Raw genomic sequence first — 22425 nt, 5'->3', positions numbered from 1 at the left:
ATCGGATACTTAGCAGCTGTGGGTTTAAAAGCATTTGAATATTATTGTTGTAAATATTGATTTATGAAAAGTAAAAGAAGATGGATGCAGCCGGTGATTGAAAGTAGATTAGTGACGTCATCAAGTCCGTCCAACGCGATGCTTTAAGTTTCACAAACGAGATGAATTAAACAGAAGTTGAAGTTGAATATCCGAGAAAAACGTCAAGTAGGCATCTATGTAGATATAACATAAATCAATGGGCAGAAATAACAGAATTTTAGTCTTGATACTATTTGTTTTTTAAAAATAATTTGTCAGAGTAATTTTATCAGGGAAGAGTGCGACTTTATTATACTTACTCCTCCAATGCGAATTAGTATATAACCAAATATTAAGGCAGAAAAAGACCTGGTAACTGGTAGTTAACTGGTAACTGGTAACTGGTAACTGGTAACTGCTAGTTAATCCTTAATAAGGCCTAAACAATTTTACTACCCAATTATACATAGCTTACTACTAATAATTATTAGTAAAAAATACAAATATAAAATTTGAAATCAATTTGAATACAGATAAACAACATATTTTCTGAGGTTTCTAAATATTTATTATTGAAATACTTATTTAAACAATGCAAATACTTAATTTAATATTTAAATAATCAAAGTAAAATCCAAACTCATATTTTTATATTCAATCGTTTACCAAAACAAACAAATATAAAATCAATTCTTATATACAGATCAACTGTATAATGTACAATACACTCGTATAAACAAAATGAAACGTCAAAATATGTAAACATCTTATTATATATACAAACACATACAAACATACAATCAACATTAGGCATGACATATGGTTGTGTTTGAATTACAGCCATATATAGACATTACATATCCATATATAGACATTACATATCCATATGCAGTCAACACATAACCCATAATGCGCCCATATATGGTAATCAAAACACAAACTATATGAACTAGATATATATTTAAAGAAACCCTTATGAAAGCATTTAGAATGACAAACCTTTAATAATGACATATTATTTAAAACATAACTGTACAACAGCAACAAAATTATAATTTTTATATTTAAATTGGCAAGAAAACTACTATTTAAAAAAATATTCACTTGTATACATGATGATGATGTAGTAAAAAAATAATAATAAAAAAAAAGCTCAATGATGTCACTATTCCATATAATTATTATGTCCATCATGAAATGATGTCATAAATGATGTCATAATAGGTACACATGGTTTTGTAATGTGTAACCCCTATACATATATAACAAAATGTGCTCAATGATGTCACTATTCCATTAATGTCCACATCATGAAATGATGTCATAATAAGTAAACATGATTTTGAAATGTGTAATCGCTATACATATATACCAAAATGTCCAATGTATTCCAGATAGATGCTATGGACTCTGGACCTTGAATAAACCAGGATATTAGTCAGGGTAAAAATCAGCAATTCTCAAGGACCAAACAAAACAAATTTACAATTACTTGATGATCAAACTTTATGTGACAACAAATTTTAATGTGCCTAAATATGGAAGTGATATGCACAAATATGGTAGTGTTATGAAATCATTATCGGTACATAAAGTTTGATAGTGTATACAAGGCTTTAAACATTAAAATAACAACAAAGAAATACAGTAACAAAAAATATAAATTCAGCTTATCTTCAAATAGGACAGACAGACCAGACTGTCCCAAACCGGACATTGCGGGCCAGCCCAGGGTGTCCAATTATTGGACACTGGAATAAATACAGTAATAATAACATTAACAATTTGTCCAGTATATTTCTGCAAAACGAATGTACAATATTACAGATTGTTTGAATATCTTGGGCTGCTAACCTAATATCTACGTCATTTAAAATATCTAACTTGCATCATTGCACAATTTAATGTAAAAAAATGTTATCTCAAATATTGAAATTTGTTATCTTAGTTTGAACATGGTGAAATTAATTTCTTCATGATATGAAATGATATGTTAAGTAACATTAATTAGTTCATTGAAAATTTTTACTTGCCTCGAAATAAAATGATACATTACAAGTATGAAACAGTGACTACGAAATAAAAAAAGTTTGAGGCCTTTAAATATAATGATATATTAAAAGTACCAAACGGTGTCTACGAAATTAAAAAAAGTTTGAGGCCCTTAAATAAAATGATACATTAAAAGTATGAAATGGTGTCTACGAAATAAAAAAAGTTTGAGGCCTTTAAATAGAATGATACATTAAAAGTACCAAACGGTGTCTACGAAATTAAAAAAAGTTTGAGGTCTCAAAATATAATGATACATTAAAAGTACCAAACGGTGTCTATGAAATAAAAAAATGTTTAAGGCTATATTGAGATTTAATGTTACAAAACACAGTACAACTTGTTGTAGGCCAATGTATATGACGGGTCTATTATTTATTTTTGTTATTAATTTCGGATTATGTTAAAATTATTAATATATATATAATTTAATTTAAGTATATAAAAAATATTGAGCAATATCATCTTACAAACTATATAGATTTTCACACTAAAATGATACATATATGTTTCATTTTGAAAGCATAATTAAGCAATTATGATAATAATATAAAATTACTTAGTTTATGAATTAGATATTATCAAAAGGATATTTGCCCTAATTTTAAATACATTTCAAAATATCTACTCTTAACTCTTAAATCCGATTTTACTAATTCTCATTAACATCATGTTTTTAAATCTAAAAATTATTAACTGTATTTAGTTTTCGAAAGATATGAAATATATGATATGTAATCAATAAATATTTATCCAATATTGATCAAAATAAATCAATGACAATTAATAACAATCGATATCACCTAAAAAGCTGTAATTAAAATTAACTAACCCTGTCGAACAACATTTTACTAAAATTTAAAATAATTGGAAAACCACAAATTAAACACTACACTCGTATTACAACAAATAATATGAAAAATATATAAGTGATATTTATTTAGTAAACAAAATATAGAAACATAAAATGTTAATTGCATACAAATATTAAATATTTACAAAATGTATTATACAGGAGGTGGTGGAGGGGAGGAGAGAGAAGATCTAGGCCTAATTTTGGGTTTTATTTGTACCTGTGGCCTCCCGTTTGCAGGCTTTGGCAGTACCTTTGGCTTATTAGCAATATTTGGAGGAGGTGGCCTAACAGGTGGAGGTGGTTTGATTGGTGAAATTGGCATATTTGCACTATTTGAGTTATTTGTATTAGGGTATGTAGGTTTTAATGCTGGCAGCTTAGGAGGAACTCGATTCCTCCAACTTGAATCGCCGTTTGATGTCCTAGGAGCTACACTCGGCTTGACAGAAGTTGATGGAGGAGGGTATGGTCGAGCTGGAGTAACAGGCTTAACTACTCCTATCGGTTTCAGTGGCGGTGTAGGCTTGGGCGGCGTAGGCTTAGGCGGCGTAGGTTTAGGCGGCGTAGGTTTAGGTGGTGTAATTTTAGCCGGTGGAGGCTTTGATGGAGCTGGCCTAGCTGGTGCTGGTCTAACAGGTGCGAATTCAACCGTGGCTGTTGCTGGAGAAAAGTTCATAGGGTAAGATGGTATATCATTGGCGGATGTACTGGAGGAATGTTTGGATGAGTAACCTGATGAATAACCTGAGTTGCCACCCGTGTCTGAGTACGAACCCTGAGCCAGCGGTACTTTGTGCTCAATCGACAAAGACTGTCCTGGTTCCGTCACTGGTTTACGTAGTTGTTTTGTATTGCTTGAAGGCTTGGGTCTTTTATAGTTCCTGAAACAGGATTGAAAAAGAATTTAATGTATAAACAAGTAACAAAACTTAAAGTTATTGTAGAAATAAAATATATAAAAGTAACAATAATTAGAACATTCATTCATTCTTTCATGTATTCAATAGTATGTAGGCCACTGGCCCAAGTACAATAATAGAAAATAGTACATATTATAAAATTTAGAAGTAGTAACAGTAAAATTATTAGTTCTCTTTTTATAGTCAAAAAAGGCAGAACCGTTTGAGGACCACACACATACAATCTTTTTATTTGTGACAAAGAAACAAGACTTACGCATTTCTATAGTTTTTCCATTTTGCAGCAATTAACTCTCGTTTTATGTACGCTCCGGTTGCCAGAAGTCCAATGATGGGTAGAACTACAAGCAGCATGACAATGATGATGACTGTGCTACTGCTTGAGCCAGACACTGCAATCAGAAAAAAAAACCCACTTAGTTTTTAATGAATGCTTATGGATAGTAATAAAAATAAAATGTTTTTAATTTTTCTATGAAATATTTTGATTTCAAAGATGAATAACTGCTTATATAAGTACAGTCAACTCTCCCAATTACCAGACTCTCTGAAAACCGAAAACTCTCCCGATATCAGACTTTTCTTGAAGTCCAAACAGTCCCAAATTCATTTTTACCATTAAAAACACAGACTTTCTGGAAAACCAGACATAATTGACCAGCCCAAAAGTGTCCGGTATTCGGAGAGTTGACTGTATAAATAAAATAAATAAATTATCTTTGTTGAACATTGTTAGTGTATTTTTAATCATGTACTATACCATACTGTAGCTGGTAACACTAACAGTCAATATAATATAATAAATAACTTTACTGCGATACACACAAAAATAAAACTGGACTCAAAATATAAAATATCACAGAAAGAGTACAATGGCTCATTCAAAAGAACACAAAGTATAAAAGCTCTCATGTCTACACTATCAAACTAGTTTGACAACAAATGTGCCCAAATATGGTAGTAATATGCTAAAATATGGTAGTGATACTACTGTACATCATCATGTTCATATATGGGCACATCACATTTTTTTTGTCATATAAAGTTTGATAGTGTAGACAGAGCTTTCAGGAAGAGTAGGCTCATTCAAAAGAACATATAATATAAATGCATTATAAATTATTAAAAATAATGTTATTATAGTGAGCTGCATCAAAGAACTAATTTAATTACTCTTTAGGTCAATTAAATCAATTGCTATTAAATCATTGTACAAGATATATTGAATGAGATACCACAACTGAGACACTACACCGGTTTCATGCGTCACAACACATTTGGATTGACATTGAAAATTACTATAAAAATGCATATCTCCTAATTCACCAAGTTTCATTTTCAATTATGAATATTAGCAACATTGTTATGATCTAGGATTGTTTCAGGAGGCTATCACAACAACAATTGATTTATGAGCATGCTCAAACAATCTTTAGTGTACAGTGAGTCATGTGGTGTACTGGGTAGTGATACCCTAATAGTGCTATAAAGAACATAAAGAAAATATAGACATTTGAAGAAAAATAGAGTTAGGGTTAGGTATAAAATACATTTAAAAAAAACCTTTATAATGATATTAATACAAACTTTCATGCAAATTGTGCAAAAATTAAAATACACACACAGTGCCTATTTGTATATGTTGTGATTTTATTAAATCAAAATATACACTTTTTTGTCAGCTTACTTTAATACCTATTCAACGGTGTTATCAGAGAAATACAAAAAAAAATATGAAAGAATGATTGGTTCGTTGTTTGAGTACCTTTTATGTCTACTTCGCTAGTGACATTAAAAAAAATACCTGTTGTTTCTACTTCATTTGTAACAAATGGAATGGAAGTGACTAGAAAAAAAGATAAATTATAAACTACAATTAGACACAAATCTACTATTAGTATTTATACAGGTGAAATTGTACAGGTAAAAACATGTTAATACATTTCTATATAACTAATAGTAAACTACTATAACTGGACCAATGGGCCTGTCAGCAATGGCTCTTATAGTATGTCTTATTTGGGATATATAGAGTGAAGGAAAAAAGAATAGATGCAAAGAATAAAATAAAACAAAATAAGAGTAAAAATACAGTAAAACATTCCAAATAAGGCAATAAATAAAGTATACTTTACTTCAATAGTATTAATTTGTTTTTAAATTTTAAAGAGTAATTTTACTAAGATAATAGATTTATTACTTATAATAATATATTATTACTATAATTTACTATGATTCAATTTTTTATATTTAATTTAATATTTTTTATAGGCATATACAAAATTCTAAAACTAAATTATTATTATTACATTTGTATAAATAAACAAAAACTATCAATCTAACTATTAATTGTTTTCTTTGAATTTTATTTCATTTATTTATTTTAATTATATTACATATAATTTTAAACAATTAAAAAGCTGGATTGTTATCAAGAATAGCTGTACTGGTATTGTCCACACTGTTTGTTGTATTGCAGTCCATACTGATTGCCTTCTAAGTACTCTTAGATGCGGGGGTGACTGTAAAAAGGTGATTATCATAAAATCCAATCCATTTTCAAACAATTCTATTCCAGTCTATCTTAAATACCAATAGCTTAATGTAAAAGAATTTATATATTATTTATATATGCTGTATGGTCCCAGAAGGCTTTACATTATTAGTATCCCTTAATGTATTATTTATTTGTGTATAAATTATGGTTAAAGCTATATTTAGAATTCTTATTCCTAATATTATTATTTCACAAATATTCTACAATACAATTATTATTAATATTAAAATTTATAATTTGTAAGAACTACAATACTAAGTGTAAAAAGATGCAATGCACAAGAAACAACAAAATGCACATACAAATGAGGTTATATACAATAATGCACTTGAAATGGAATATGAAAAGGCTTTAATAATATGATTACAATGGCAAATCAAAAGACACGAAGCAGTACAGCACGTCAACCGACTGAGCATGATCACAGACCATCTATGTTGTGATAGCTTTCGTAAATGTTCCAAATTTAACAAATGTGAAGGCTATTAACATTAACTGGCATTATCATCTATTTTATTTCTTGTAACTAACATATATCATAAGTAAACAACATTTATTTTTAATTGTAATTTTCAATGTCATTTGTAATTTTTTGTGTGTAATTTTGTAATTGTAATTTATTGTAAATAAGGCTTCTATCTTTGTACAGCACTTTGGTCTCTGGGAAAAGCGCTATATAAATCATTATAAAAATAAATAATATGGAAACAATATTAAATGATGTTAGATATTTTGTAAATGGCCATATTTGTTTGTTTTTACTTCTGTATTTTTTTGTACTGAAAAAAAAAGTGTTAACTGGATATACCACTGAACTTAATTCATATACATATAATTATAAGAAAACAAATATGAATATATAACAATAACATTCAAATATTAATAAAACATTCAGTTTAATGATGCAGTAGTTATAATGGACATTCACACAAGAAAGATATGTATATATCATAAGTAAATGAAACAAAAAAAAATGAAATTTAATATAAATAAATGTAAAATAACCATTCTCAAATTCATTTTTGTATAATAAAATGTATAGATACAAAGTATTTTTATAGAGTCCTTATAGTGTTAAAATGAATTTACCTATAAACATGTAAAGATTGAATTTCTTTATAAATTGCGAGTCAACAACATGCTACAAAATCTGTGCATTTCCATAAATCAAATTTGTTTTTTCTTCTCAAAGTTTGTCAATATTTGCTATACGACTGAAATGATTGAATGTTTAGAGCTTTCCTTAATTTATAAATTGTTTCTCATTTTAATTTATTGTTTGTTCAAATGTCATACACCCACTTCCAATTATAGTCAAGCAATCTAGCATACGTTTGTAAGCTAATCTTTTCAGCAATGTATCAGTGTAAACATATGTTTAGGTTTGCTTAAAAGAATATGTTTAGTGCACCAGTAGGTTCTAAGTATCTACCACCATGATCAGTGTAAACACATGTTACTTAATTTTAAAGCAAAATAATTGGTGAGGTAAAATTGAAATAATAACATTAGATGAGTTTAGATTAAATTTGATCTTAAATGATTATATAAATCTATTAGTTTGTACTCATCAGCCTTTGTACTTTTTTTGTGAGGACTTTTATTAAGAAAGGGTATATAACTTTTGGAGGCATGCTTTTATAACTATGCCTTTTGTTTGTTAATATCTTTGATTGGCTGATTTGTTTTTTTATGTAATTTTGTGACCGATATATGCTATTCTTTATTACAACTCTCTTCACCTGATGATGGGCTATGGCCGAAAAATTTATATTGAGGCATTTTTAACTTGTTTGATTTTGATTTTTTCTTCTACCCTGCCTATGCAGCTCTTTGATTTATACATAATACTTTACCTGGACAATATGTTGTGAACAATACAAAAATAAAAAAATTGTCAATAATGTTCAACTTACTTGGTTCCGGAAGTCTTGCTGGGCCACTATCGATACTACCGCCATAGCCAGGATCTCTACAATTAGGAGGTCCCCACTCACTATCACAATGGCAGTTGTTGTTACTGTTACAAACCTACATGATTGGATCATATATGCAATGGTTTACTATGTATAGTAGGTCTACACACAATATAGATTTACTTGAAATTGCATGTTCAAATTTTAATAAAGTTCATTAATTAAAGATGTATTTGAAGATGAATGAAGATTAATAAAATCAGACTTTGAATAGATCATTTTGTAGTTTTATCACTTCTGTAGAAGAAGAAACTTATAAAACGACAAAATAAACGGATAAATTCAACCAAAAACCCACTGGCTAGAAGCTATTTGACTATTTTTTGCTTTAAATTACAGGTTTTTCAGGATCCGATCCAATTTTTGGTCAAAGTGAATAACTATTACGTGACATTAAAATGGCATATTCAACAATACATCTTTAAACCTAATTAATTGTGACTGTTTATGTTTAAATTATCAAATTGATGTGTTAATTTGAATATATTTATTTATATGATATGTATTTACCCCACGTCCATAACAATTTTTATTGCAAGGTTTGATTCCAAGGTCAGTTAGGTTCTTGCACTGGAAATTACTGCAAATCTGTAGATAAAATAAACATATACAAATTAAGAAATTGGGTGAAATACATTGATTTTCTGTCAATTTATACTGAGTAACATAAATAAGAATAAGTAACTATATGGCCATATCAAAAATAAAAGAAACAATAAGAAGAACACTTTCTTCGCAATAAAGAAGAAATCATCGCAGATATTCTGCTGTGACAGCCAAAACATGGGCTTGCAAAACAAGCAGAGAAAAGAACTGGCTGTCAAAATCGGAAGTTATGGAGGAATCTAGTCATATAAGTTTGGGTATGTCCCGGACTAAATAACATAAATAATCAGGAATCAGAAGACTTTCCCAATCAGTTCATTTTCTCATAGAATAGGCTTCATCAAGACACTGAGCTCGCCTTGCCAAGATAGGAACACGTAACAGGCCTTTGATCTTATGTCTGGCTGCTACAAATACCAACAGTACTGTACTATCACAGCCACAGATAAACCCTTTGATCACCGAACCTCAGTATCATGTTGTTAGATTGCTTTGGCTTCATCAACACATTTGCAAGCAGACCTTTTTTCGCTAAGCATGTTTGATAAATTTGACTCAAGTTCCAAAATGTGTTTCATAATAATAATATAATAACCTGTATTGTACTCACTGAATTAGGACCGCACGGTGCTCCATCGACAACGAGTCCGGGGTCAGGAACATCTTCGCCAAAATCAACTGATGCTACTTTACATTCGTGTCGGTTAAAGTTTTCATCGTACGTATTCAGAACCTGCGATCGCACCAATGAGCCGATGATTGGGTAGGTAGGACCGCCCTCACAGAATAGCTTTCCACACATGATGTCTCTGTACAAGGCAAGAAATTATTTAAAATTACCTTTTGTATTTTGAACTTTATTTTCTTCATTGAAAATAATTTTATTAAATGAATGAATTAACTTTCTGAAAACTTAAATGTAAGTTTTTTAATGATGTTTTATGATAAAACAAACGTTTGATAAGATGAAATATTAATATAATTGTATTACATATTAAAACAGAGTAGAACCCCTATTAAGGGGACAGTTTCAGGACCCAAAAAGCCACCCCTTAATGTGCGTCAACTAAATAGAGGTTTGCTGTAGTTTTAAATCATACGCGTCACTCGTTATACAGAAAGGTGTCCCCTTCATAGGGTTGTCCAAAAAGGGGTTCTACTAAATATTCATAACATTTACGCGCTATATAATTATTTTCATGCACACCTGTAGCATGCAGAAGTCATCAATTAACTACTTTCTACACTATTTGTGTAACAAACAAAATCACATCAAACAAATCAAAAATGGCGATGAAAGATCGTAAGTTGTAAATGTAATTTTAGTCATTATTTTATGAATATTTATATATACATAAATTAAAAACAACCAGTCATTAAAATGAATTCAAACATATGTTAATGATAAACACACTTGAACAAGAATTGATGTGATATGATTTTTGCATCTATAAATGTACTGATTTTTAATAATTTTTCTGTTTCGTGAAAATAAATATGGCAACTATTTTAATTTAAGTCTTTTTTTGCATGCAACCATTTTATATAACATGCAAAGTTATCATCTATTGCTACATAATCTAAAGCATTCAATGGTCTAATATAACAGTAGTGCTATATGCACTCAGTGTATAATAATACGAATGTTACTTAACAAAAAACAATATGCACACATATGCTTAATGCATGGTTTTATTTAAAAAGGACTTTTAAATTTCGGGAAGGAAACCAAAGAATATCAAAACAAATAGAGCATATAAAATCACATGCTCACAAACCAGTTAATGTTGTTATAGTACCTGTATCTAGTGTAATTTATTGTTATTTAGCGTAATTTATTGTTATTTAGTGTAATTTATTGTTATTTAGTGTAATTTATTGTCATTTAGTGTAATGTATTTAGTTTAAATAGTATAATCCTATATTTCATACAGAGCCCCCTAGTACTATATTCTGTAGTTGTGTTTGGTAGTGTATAACATAGATTGGTTTGTATATTAACATAAGCAAACTCTAGTTATGCTCTATCGGTTCAGTAACCTTTGGTATAGTGACATCATGGAGCTTTAAATTAGATTTTGTAAAGCAGTACTAATTTCATTCATTTGATTTTTAAATGACTATGACACACAGCATTCAATGCACAGTTACATGATTGATTAGTAGTACAGGTAATTGCTGTTTTTTAAACAGTATAATAATGAGTATATTGCATTACTATTTTTGTTTTATACAGAACAAGAATTAACAACTGAAATAGTACATGGAAATAAGTATATAGTCTGCGTTAGAGGGAGGGTTAGGTGTTAAGGTCCTTGATCAATTGATGTTAAGGAGAAATTTGACAATGTTGGGAAACATTTTATGAAATATATATATTTCTCTCCATATATAAATCCAAAGGCAAATTACTGAAAAAATGACAATGCTGTGGGTATCAGTGGCTGGATCTCAATGGAGATACAAAAAAAAAAGCGAAAAGCTAAATCAAAACGATAAAGTAAAACAGCCAGAAAAGTTAGCAGAGCTTTCGGGCAACACTAGCCCTTTATCAGTGCAAGTGAAGGAATTTGGATAACGTCATAGTATAAGAGCTGGCAAGTGCTGTCATATATATATATACACCCTATACATCATGATAGGGATTATATCATGCATGAATGAATTTCCAAATAGTCCACCAATACACATTTAGCTTGTTGGGAATATAAATTTATTCCAAGTGTCAAATCTATAGCTACTCTATCAACAAACGCTGACTTTCTTTCCTTTTCATTAATTCAAAAGTAAAACCGCTTTACACAAGCACACCGATAAAAGACTTCATTTTAAACACAAAATGTTTACAACTAATCAAGATTCTGAATTAGAAATTAAAGCATGAATAATCTCACTACATGACATTTACCTGAACTAATAATGACTCATAATGGTGATATAGGAAGAGTTGGAGACATACCAACGACAAATATGCGTTTTTTTCAGATGGAATATTACTGTGCATGTGTGCATAAACAAGGGCTCACAAAATAACCTTAGAACCATCAAGAAAGGATAGACTATTTAATACAGTTGTGGATATCACTAGCCCATATCAAGGCTGTAGTGAGAGGTTAACAAAAGACGAGACAAAGGTGCTTCAAATATAATTATTAATAAAAAATATGACAATCTCTGCCAGGGAATTGGGGTGGGTAGTAAAAATTGAAAATTTCAGACGAGGCGAGCGCCTCATGCTGGCTACGGCCCTGCATATGCAATTAATATTAGATAGAAACATTTTCTAGGTGTAGATTTGTGTTGAGATCTAATTATTTACTGGTCTACCAGTCTCAATACAAAGCACAGTGTAAGATTGGCTAGGAGCGTAAAAGGAAACAAGAGTCATAGATTAATGTTTAGATTTATATGAGATAAGGTGATAGGTTTGAGATAGGTGGAAGGTTGTCGGCTGGACATAATTTAATATTAGATATTATTAAAGTTGATTAATAAATTTGACAAAAATACAACATTCAGTGTTATAGTAATATGTGCTTTATTTGGGACAATACTATAATATTAATATTATCCACAAGAATTAGAAAACTAATACTGTAGTATTCAATATATTTCTTTGAAGCGAATCGTCTAAAGTAAGGATTGTTAGGGAGAGAAAGCAACAAAAGCCGACACATAAAAGCGTTGTATACAGGATGATTAGAATCAGTGGTGGCGCTATCATCTACTAAAGCCGAGAATTCTTCACAACTTACTTTTGGGCACATCTTACATATATATTCTCTTTTATTCCACAATTGGCAATACCAATTCCATCTTTATTATTTTCAAAACATTGATATATACCAGCTGTCGATTCTGCACAATATATAAATAATGGTAAACAATCAACATTTTTAATATTCACATATATTTATACAGTCAACTCCATCAAAACCGGAAACCTTTGATGAATTTGATTTGAATGAATTCTGAAGCTCTGTCTACACTATTAATCTACACTTAATGCGACAACAAAATGTGATGTGCCCATATATGGACATGATGTCTACCATATTTGGGGATATCTCGCTACCATATTGGGCACATCACAATTTTGTTGTCAAACTAGTTTGATAGTGTACACAGAGCTTAAACCATGTTACTAGGAAACAAGGCAGTATGGGAAGTCCAAATAATTCCAGTTTTCACAGAGTTGACTGTATCAACTATTTCTTCCCTATCCTAGACTTACTTTTCAGCGCATTTAATGTATGTTTCGTCGTCGCCGTTTTTCACTGCACCACAATTTCCTCGAAATAATCCATTTGTATTGAAATCATAGCATTTGTAATATGCTTGTTTTGATACTGTAAGGTAGGCAGGTATTTGTTTAAATAAACAGTAGTCAATAAATAGTATTAAAAAAGACAGAAACAGAAATAAACAGCTTACAATGATAATAATTGTATTATAACATACGAATAATAAAAAAACAAAATTGAGCCTACAAAAAAGTTTTTTAGCCTAAAAGGAAATAATTGAAAAATGTATTAAAATAAAATTGAAAAATGGTTTTCTTTGATAAAGAAAAATACAGTTAACACAATATCCTATAAACAAGAATAACAAAAAAAAATCTTGATTGCTAACAAAGCGAACCTTGAACTTTGAGAAGCACAATCTGGCGTGTTTATATTTATCAAGCAGAAGGTTTCGGGTTCGAATCTCTGTTGAGGGGACTTTTTTCCATTCTCATAGATTTCCTCATCTTATCGTTTTAAATAAATTAATAAAATTTTCAGTATATTGCTGGGTGGTTTAGAATTAATGTTGTGAACTAATGTGTATATATATTTATATAAATGTGGGTTAAATGTGACTCACCATCTCCCCATAAGGTTTTACACATGTTGTTATATGTGATACATTGGCCATCATAACAAGTAGCATCCTTCTGGTTCATGCAGCTATCACCATTCTGTATGTACACATTCGATGGACACTGTGACACGCAAAACATTTACTTAGTACAACACATATTCAAGTGAGGCCAGGAGACCTCGCATACATATAATAGGAAGCTTTCAATTTTTGATGACTTAGTACCCTAGCATATTGTGTCGTAGAGCATTTCCCAATATCCCGCTTGCAAACAATGAATTAAAATGACATAACTACATACCAGACCCTCACAAATCAAACATTTCTGTGCACATTTGTCTATATACAAACAGTATAAATGACTTAACATCCCATTTGAAGGACGAGGCAAGAGTAAAAGATTCTACAAAAACAATTACTTACATCTTCCGATTTACCAGTACAATATTCCGGCAGGTCACACTCGTTGACCTGTGGTCGACAGAGTTCTGCAGGTGGTTTAATCTGACAGTTGTCGCAGCATTCTCCAATAGCGCATGTAGCGTTTTCATGAAGCATACAGGTCTCTGGTATGCAGCAAGGATTGTTACAGTACTAAATGAACAAATATTGCATTAAGCCAATATGCCTAAATATGGTAGTGATATGACATCATCATGTCCATATATGGGCACATAACCTTTTATTTTCACATAAAGTTTGATAGTGTAGACAGAGCTTTAAAGGAGCTTATAAAGGAATGACAAAATAGTGCACTATCAAGAAAATTTAATTTGTATACTAAATACTTTTAAAGTTTTTGTTTATTTCTTGAAATATAGGAATATAATGTGTGACTGATTGATGAAAGAAGGGTTGAATGTTTTTGGGAAAATGCTGAGATATGTGCAGAGGCATTGACCATGGAAAGAGGAAGTGGATGGAGTTGCCAGACACAAGGAAGAGAATAAGGTGAGAGGTTTATGGATGGTAGAGGAAATGGAGAAAAATATATATTATCTTAACAAATAATTCTATAATACCTCTACAGAACCACAATCACACTCCTCTCCTTTCTCCACATATCCATTTCCACAGATTGGTCCATCAAAGATTGCCTTAGGGTAGTTGAAGAGGCAAGAGGCTAGGCCCTTCCCTAGGGAAGTCTTGAGGTATTCCTTAGTGCACTCTGACCAAACAGTAGGAGGCACTGACCTGTAAATTAGATCACATCTTTTTGTTATAAGTAAACCACTCAATCTATCAGTGTAAAAAACCTTTCAATTTCATTTTCGGGCCTTATTTTTTAAGGTGTGGCAGTACACTCACTTCCAAAATGCCCTTGAGTTGTGCCATTTACATGCAATATGTTGGTGAAATGCATGCTGGGATAACTTAAGTCACCAGTATGCATTTTGTATATTCATTTTAAAAGCACCAGCTTTCCCAATGCTAGTGGTTCATAAGCATGAGCAGATGTACAGCCCACATATTATAATTCAGTTATCATTGTGTATTTTTGATAAAAATAAAGTTATTTATTGTGAATAATAAAACTGTAAGGAAGACATTTAATTACATGAAAATAGAAAATGTAAAAACATATAAACAAACATTATTTTACTAAACATTTCTACAATAAAATTAACAATTAAATTGGCAGTAAAATGTATTATATAGCAAAGCAGGTTTTGCCTAAAACATCATAAAAAAAAAAAAATTAACGGTCAGGTTCCTCTTAACTTGTAATACACATGGTGCAACTTTGTACACACTCAAGATAACCTTTTATTTTGGTAGAATTCCATAAGTGGATCAGGTCAAAGGTTAAACAAACCAATAAAAACAAGGGACCCAATTGGATAGACAGTGTTGGGTAGGCTGTAGTGAGTTAAAATTAAAAAAATACTAAAAAATACTAAAAAATAACTGTTATTATTTTAGAAGTAATGTTAAAGATGGGATTTAGGAAAATGTTATTACAGTAATAAAACAAATATAAACTAATTTAATGAGATACAAAAGTGTTATACAATAAGTATACTTAAAATGCATTAATAATAGAATATAAAACAAAACACAAAGCTAAACATGGTACAAGATTCACAGTGAATGTGAGTTGACAGGGTCTACATAAAGAAAGTAATAGTATTAGTACTGTTAATACAGAGAGGTTGAAAATTAAAACATGACCTTTTTAAACTGGATCTCATGCATACATAATTATAAATATAATTTCCATTGGGAAATAAAAATATGACTTCTCATTTTGTCAGATTATGGTAAAATAATAATCTTTTGTCAAACAAACAAGGAAAAAAAAACAATACCGCCTATGAACCGTTTAGCCCCAAAGGTGTCCCCTTAATAGAGGTTCTACTTGTATGCATGTTGGTTTTTAAATATGATTTTCATTCTAATACAAAGCTTTAAATATTTGCCATTCCTATATGTATAGCTTGAAACCAAAAGGGCTGGAGTATAAGATGAAACACAACATAAACTAAAACACATTATTGTATTAATACTAAAGAAAAACAACGGAAAGAAGCGGAACACCAAACAGCAAACAGGGAAGTTTTAACAGGCAGATGTTAGTCAGCCCTTACCCCGCCGAGGGCCCCATGACACACCCCGTTGGTGCATCACACTGGCACCCAGAAGCGTCATGGTAGAAACCTAGGTTGTGCCCCATTTCATGAGACATGGTTGATGCTACGCCTGCTGGGTCGGTGGCGTGGTCCTGTGAAATACATACAGTAATTTTGTGCGTTAAGTTTTATAGTAAGTATTATATTTTAATATCTAATAAACAATTGTGATGGATGGCACTTCCTTCTACTAGAATCAGAATAAATTTTAGACTTGCAATCTTTAAATATAAAAATTGCTTTTAAATAATGGTCCATTTCAATGTGTTTAGGTAATATTGTAACTTGTGCATGATATTCAAATACAGCATTTACTTATGGGGATGTAATACCACAGAAAGAAATATTATCTAAAGCTCTGTCTACACTATCAAACTAGTTTGACAAAAAAAGTGCCCATGTATGGAAGTGATATGCCCAAAAATGGTAGTGATATGACATCATCATGTCCATATATGGGCACATTACATTTTGTTGTCACATAAAGTTTGATAGTGTAGACAGAGCTTTAGCCAACAAAGTAGACATAGTCATGGAACCATTCTGGTAGCAAATTACGATCCATTACAATTGTTTATTTCAGTATTCAAAAAGCCTTACGATGCCACTGGTCCCATGATGCAATCAATATTTTCAGCTTCCTCTGAGCATTCACATGTTGGTTCATCGTGATAAAAGCCCAGATTGTGACCCATCTCGTGGCACATGGTGGAGGCCACGCCTGCTGCCTCCACAGAGTGGTCCTAGTGGTCGTTATGATGCAAAAGACCGCAGAGTATGGTAACATTTTGATATGTAATTGTTATACAACAGTTATGATACAGAATACATTACAAAATAGGCAATTATGTAGTCAATACTTGTGACAGAATAAATAAGATATGATGACGTCAATGATGATGATTAAAGAGGAAGATGGCGATGGTGATTTAAATGATGTTTTACTGTAAATATGAACACACTCTAAACATCAATCGTAATGCTGATGATGAAAATAATAATGGTGGGGATGATGATAAGAGGAAGATGATGATGATTAAAATGATATTGTACTGTAAACATGAACACACACACACACAATGTTGATGATGAAAATAACAATGATGAGGATAATGAAGATGAAATAGGAAAATGATAATGATGAAAGAGGAATGGTGATGAATAAAGTAATGACGAGAATAATGATGATGAAAATAATAATGATGAGGATAATAATGATGATGAAAGAGGAAAATGATGATGATGAAGGAGGAATGATGATGAATAAAGTAATGACGAGGATAATGATGATGAAAGAGGAAAATGATGAAAATAATAATGAGGATAATAATGATGATGAAAGAGGAAAATGATGAGGATAATAATGATGATGAAAGAGGAAAATGATGATGATGATGAAAGAGGAATGATGATGAATAAAGTAATGACTAGGATAATGATGAAAATAATAATGATGAGGATAATAATGATGATGAAAGAGGAAAATGATTATGATGAAGGAGGAATGGTGATGAATAAAGTAATGACGAGGATAATGAAGATGAAAGAGGGAAATGATGAGGATAATAATGATGATGAAAGAGGAAAATGATGAGGATAATAATGATGATGAAAGAGGAAAATGATGAGGATAATAATGATGATGAAAGAGGAAAACGATGATGATGATGATGATAAAAGAGGAATGGTGATGTTAATGATATACACCTAAAACATACCTCATTGACTCCAGCTGACTTTGCTATAGAACACATTGAACCAAGGGACGCCATACCAACAGTACTACCCTCAAATGTCCGGCCACTATAAAGATAAAAATAATATTATCAAGTGTTTAAATCCTAAAACACATCCCGACTATTGGGTTTAACATTTTGTAGAAACAAAATACTCTTTATTTTTCATAAGGAATAAATATAGAAGAGAAACTCTTCCAATACCAAACTCTTGGAAAATGGGAAACTATTCCAAAACCAGACTTTTTTTTTCTTTTTACCACAAAAAAAATGGCATACCAGAATTTGTGGAAAAACCAGACAAATTAGCTCAGTCCTAGGGTGCCCGGTATTGAGTTCAATGTATAATTGTTAAAATATCATTCATTCGGTGGTTAGGGAGTGAAGTATGGTAGAGTGAAAAATTATCAATTTCAAGAAACAAATGAAGACTTGTACAAGAACAAATAGATTGACCACATACGTCATAAATTGGGCGTTATCATTCGGATGTTTTAAGTGATCTTTTCTCCACGCCTGAAATGCTCCCATCGTTTTAGCTGCATCTTCGTCAAAGGTTATCTGATCTCCTTCGTTCCACACCGTGACGCTGGTGAGAGCAACTCGTATATTCAATGGCTTATACGTCTGTAAAATCAATTTTAAATAACACAGGATGTCCAGGAAAAGTAATACAAAAATAGGCATATAAAAGTCAAAAGAACAAGCTAATATTAACATGTGTAATTTCAATAACTACCCTGGAGACATATACTCTGGTATTAAAAACTACATTACATTTCAAAAGGGGAGTGCAAAGTACTGTAGGCTGAAATTATTTATCTCATGCATACTCTAATCTCTTGGTGCCTATATATTATATTAATTGCATATTTTTTTCGCAAGTATTGTCAATGTACTTAGTATAAAGTACAAATTACGTCAGAGTTGGGCAAAACATCTGACCAATTACGAAAAATAAAGTTTGAAATATTGAATCATAATGGTTTTCTTCACGTTTTAAAAAATATATTATAATATCTATTCGCAATATGTGGCAATAGAAGATATGAAAAATAAGTCGGGAGGGTTAAATAATGATTAGTAATTCTAATTAAAAATTATTTTTTTAAAAAAGTATAAAGCAAGTCACTACTGAATAGATGTGAAAACTGAGGTCATTCTAAGGTCTCTTATAAGCGTTGGTCTATTGAGGCCAAGGAAATGGGTGCGTAAAACTATTAAACCATTAGGTTAGGCAACTTACAACGTCCATTATGTTGGCTACTTTCTTACACCGTTCCTCTGTGCTCTGAACACTTCCCTGGGAAGTGAACTACAGAATAAAAAACAGACATTTACAGTTAGATTCAATCAATTTTACCTTATAAGGAATTTCATATACTTTCTAAATAAGTTTTCTTTGTGTCATACTCATGTTGGGTTTCTCTTTCAAATTAAGAAACAAAAAGCACTTTCTAATAATAATTCTGTTTTTCTTCATGTAGTATTAATTAAAGCTTATCCTGTTTGTAAATTATATTTATTGTTTGCAACTTATATATAAGCTGAGAATAAACAGAATGACTCAAGTAGGAATTGTTTAATACACTTATGCATATTTGCATGTTGTGAAACAATGTTTAACATCTGTAGGTAGATAATACAATACTTATCATCAAACCACATATTAAGTTCATTAAGAAAAGATGAGTACTTCAAGATTTGATTTTGTTTGTTCTGTGGTTTTACTGCGAGCATTTTCACTTCAGAATTATCACCGTATGATTGATATATGCTTAGCATACAGAAACCAAAGGTAGTTTATACACTTCACGTCAATAGCAACAGACAAATAGAAACAACTAATGAGACAGACTTGCTAAAGCTCTGTCTACACGATCAAAAAATTTTTTTTTCAATGTCATGTGCCCATTTATGGACATGATGATGTCATATCACTACCATATCACACCTTTTTTTTGTCAAACTAGTTTGATAGTGTAGACAGAGCTTTAGGGAACATCTTCAGGGGCTCTTAATAGGGGTGTTCCTGTATATGAATTGGTCAGTGTTATATTTGTGTCTAATTAATAGGGATGTCCCTTAAAAGCAGTGGCATAACAGAGGTGGAAAAGGCCTCTGGTTAGCACTCATAAGAAGTCCCCTAACACACTGAGTATTTGCATTGGTGCTGCTCATGCTGGGGCCCCTTAAGCTCTGGGTTTAGCCAGTGCTCATAGCTTTTACGCCATTGCTTAAAAGGGGTTCTCTAAAGGAGGGAGGGGGGGGGGGGAGGTCTATGCATTCAGAACCTTACAGTACCTCTGCATTATCAGCAACTATTGCAAGTTCAATAAACTTTGTCTCAGTAAATGCATCTCTTTTCTGGCGATGAGGTAGTGTTTGTAGTATTTCTAGATGTTCTTCATGTTCTGGACGTTTAAATATCTCAGTATCATCTGAAAAAACCAAACACAAACAAATTGATCTTTATCTATTTTTTAAATTTATAATTTAATGACATGCTTCATTAATTTAAAAATTAATTTCACACGATTTAATAAGTACACAACTTAACTAATTTCCTCTAATTTTACGATGACAAAGAATAGTTGATTGAGAAAGAGGATGAAGTCAAATTAAATGATGGCAAAAAAATGCAAAGAAAAAAAACAACAGCCAGAAAGACAGGTTATTATCCACACATTTAAATACCTAATCAGCCAACTCTCATCAATTTATTCATAACATTATTTACCAATAAATTTCTTCCTTAATTGAACATCTTCTGGCTTGTAAATTAGATGATCAGTTGTCGAATCCTTGAAGGGCTCAATATAAAATGTCTCAAAATCAACAACAAATATACCACTATGGGAAAAAAAATGTTTATATTAGTAGTACTGTATTTGTGGATTTGATATCTTAATTAAATACTCATATTGGCAGTATACCTATGGAAATGCTATAGGTTTTACTGTACTTCCACAAGAATCATAAAAACTACTTTAAATTGAGGATGAGAAAAATGGGGACCTTGGGGGCCTAAAAATTGTAAAATGATTATTATTTATTATACTCCAAACAGATTATATTTTAGTTATTTCTTCAAATATTATGACAGTTATTTAAAATATAAATATTAGCATGGTAGTGAAATAAAAAAAACAATTCATATCACAAAGTAAATGCTGTCTGAATGTTAATGTAACAAATACATTTTAAAAACATTACAGCATAGAATAACATTAGCAAATGCTATTAGCATACCTTATTCCTGAACATGTATCTATAGCAACCGTTGATGAATTGCTGTCTCTTACAGTGCCATGATAATAACAGTGATGCTGAAAAATATAAATATACATAAATAAAGTAAAAAAATTAATAAAAATATAAAAAATAAAGATGCCATTATAAAAATACATTTTCAAATGGAATTACAATTGAATCAATTGGGAAAGATTGTTATTTTCAAATTTAAATAATATAATAAGTAGAGGGATGGATGCTAACACCGAAACTTGAGCCTCCCTTCAAAATAGTGAGAACAAAGAAAACGGGGGAGGGTGGAAAATTGTGCTGACCAATTACTAGGGTTGCTATGTATGCAATAAACCACATAATAGCAAGTATCAATAATTTTTTTGGTTGTTTTATTTTAAGATCTACTCATAACTCCTCATTACGCTTCCTGTCATGTTTTCCTTTTGGTTCCTCAGGGTCTAAGTCATCAAATTTAATATTAAATTCTATTACCATAATTTTAATATGAACTACTGTAATACTAATATTAATAGCACTAAATTATGTTCATTTTACATACATTATTGTTTAGGGAGGGGTTGGGGGGGGGGGGGGGGGGAGAAGAAGAAGGAGAGAGGTGTGGGTGTAGCAGATTGAAAGCCAATTTACATAGACAATCGGTAAAGATAATAAAAATATAGAATCTATGTTATTCCTTAGGACCATTTACACACAACGCGAGACGGAAAGGCGCCTTTCCGCTCACGATAGATACAAATTCTATGTGGGACATGCTCGTCTGTGCAAATTGGCCTCGAGTATTATTTATTATTAATTTTTAAGATTCTAATCGAATAATGAAATGATTTCTTTTCCTTATAAAATCAATTTCACCACATATAAGAAGTAGGTCAAATTAACAAAATTATATTACGGAAATAGCCTTGACAAATAACACCATACTTAATTTCATGATCACA

At 31.0% G+C, this 22425-nt stretch overlaps 1 protein-coding gene across 4 annotated transcripts in view; it reads right to left on the bottom strand.

The window, feature by feature from the left end:
- Positions 1–546: 546 nt before the first annotated feature.
- LOC144837745 (zinc metalloproteinase-disintegrin-like MTP8) overlaps positions 547–22425 on the bottom strand; it is a 71467-nt gene continuing 49588 nt past the window's right edge. Inside the window, exons 5-21 of one of the 4 annotated variants that reach the window (XM_078692981.1) lie at positions 21470–21546; positions 20958–21070; positions 20522–20658; positions 19464–19532; positions 18681–18844; positions 18200–18284; positions 17082–17224; positions 14874–15045; positions 14275–14445; positions 13855–13972; positions 13223–13337; positions 9599–9797; positions 8893–8970; positions 8323–8437; positions 5615–5695; positions 4106–4241; positions 547–3810 (exon numbers count right to left, since the gene is read on the bottom strand). In XM_078692981.1, coding sequence (XP_078549107.1) covers positions 3081–3810; positions 4106–4241; positions 5615–5695; positions 8323–8437; positions 8893–8970; positions 9599–9797; positions 13223–13337; positions 13855–13972; positions 14275–14445; positions 14874–15045; positions 17082–17224; positions 18200–18284; positions 18681–18844; positions 19464–19532; positions 20522–20658; positions 20958–21070; positions 21470–21546 — 2703 coding nt within the window. In that variant the 3' untranslated portion in view covers positions 547–3080. Of the gene's footprint in view, positions 3811–4105; positions 4242–5614; positions 5696–8322; positions 8438–8892; positions 8971–9598; positions 9798–12743; positions 12847–13222; positions 13338–13854; positions 13973–14274; positions 14446–14873; positions 15046–16439; positions 16574–17081; positions 17225–18199; positions 18285–18680; positions 18845–19463; positions 19533–20521; positions 20659–20957; positions 21071–21469; positions 21547–22425 lie in introns of all 4 variants that reach the window. The other 3 variants (XM_078692983.1, XM_078692982.1, XM_078692984.1) reach the window with 3 other exon arrangements.

The sequence above is a fragment of the Antedon bifida genome, chromosome 3 (assembly GCF_963402885.1).
Source record: "Antedon bifida chromosome 3, ecAntBifi1.1, whole genome shotgun sequence".
NCBI lineage: Eukaryota > Metazoa > Echinodermata > Crinoidea > Comatulida > Antedonidae > Antedon > Antedon bifida.
Note: the sequence above shows the minus strand (reverse complement) of the source record. Positions and strands in the feature narration are given on the sequence as shown.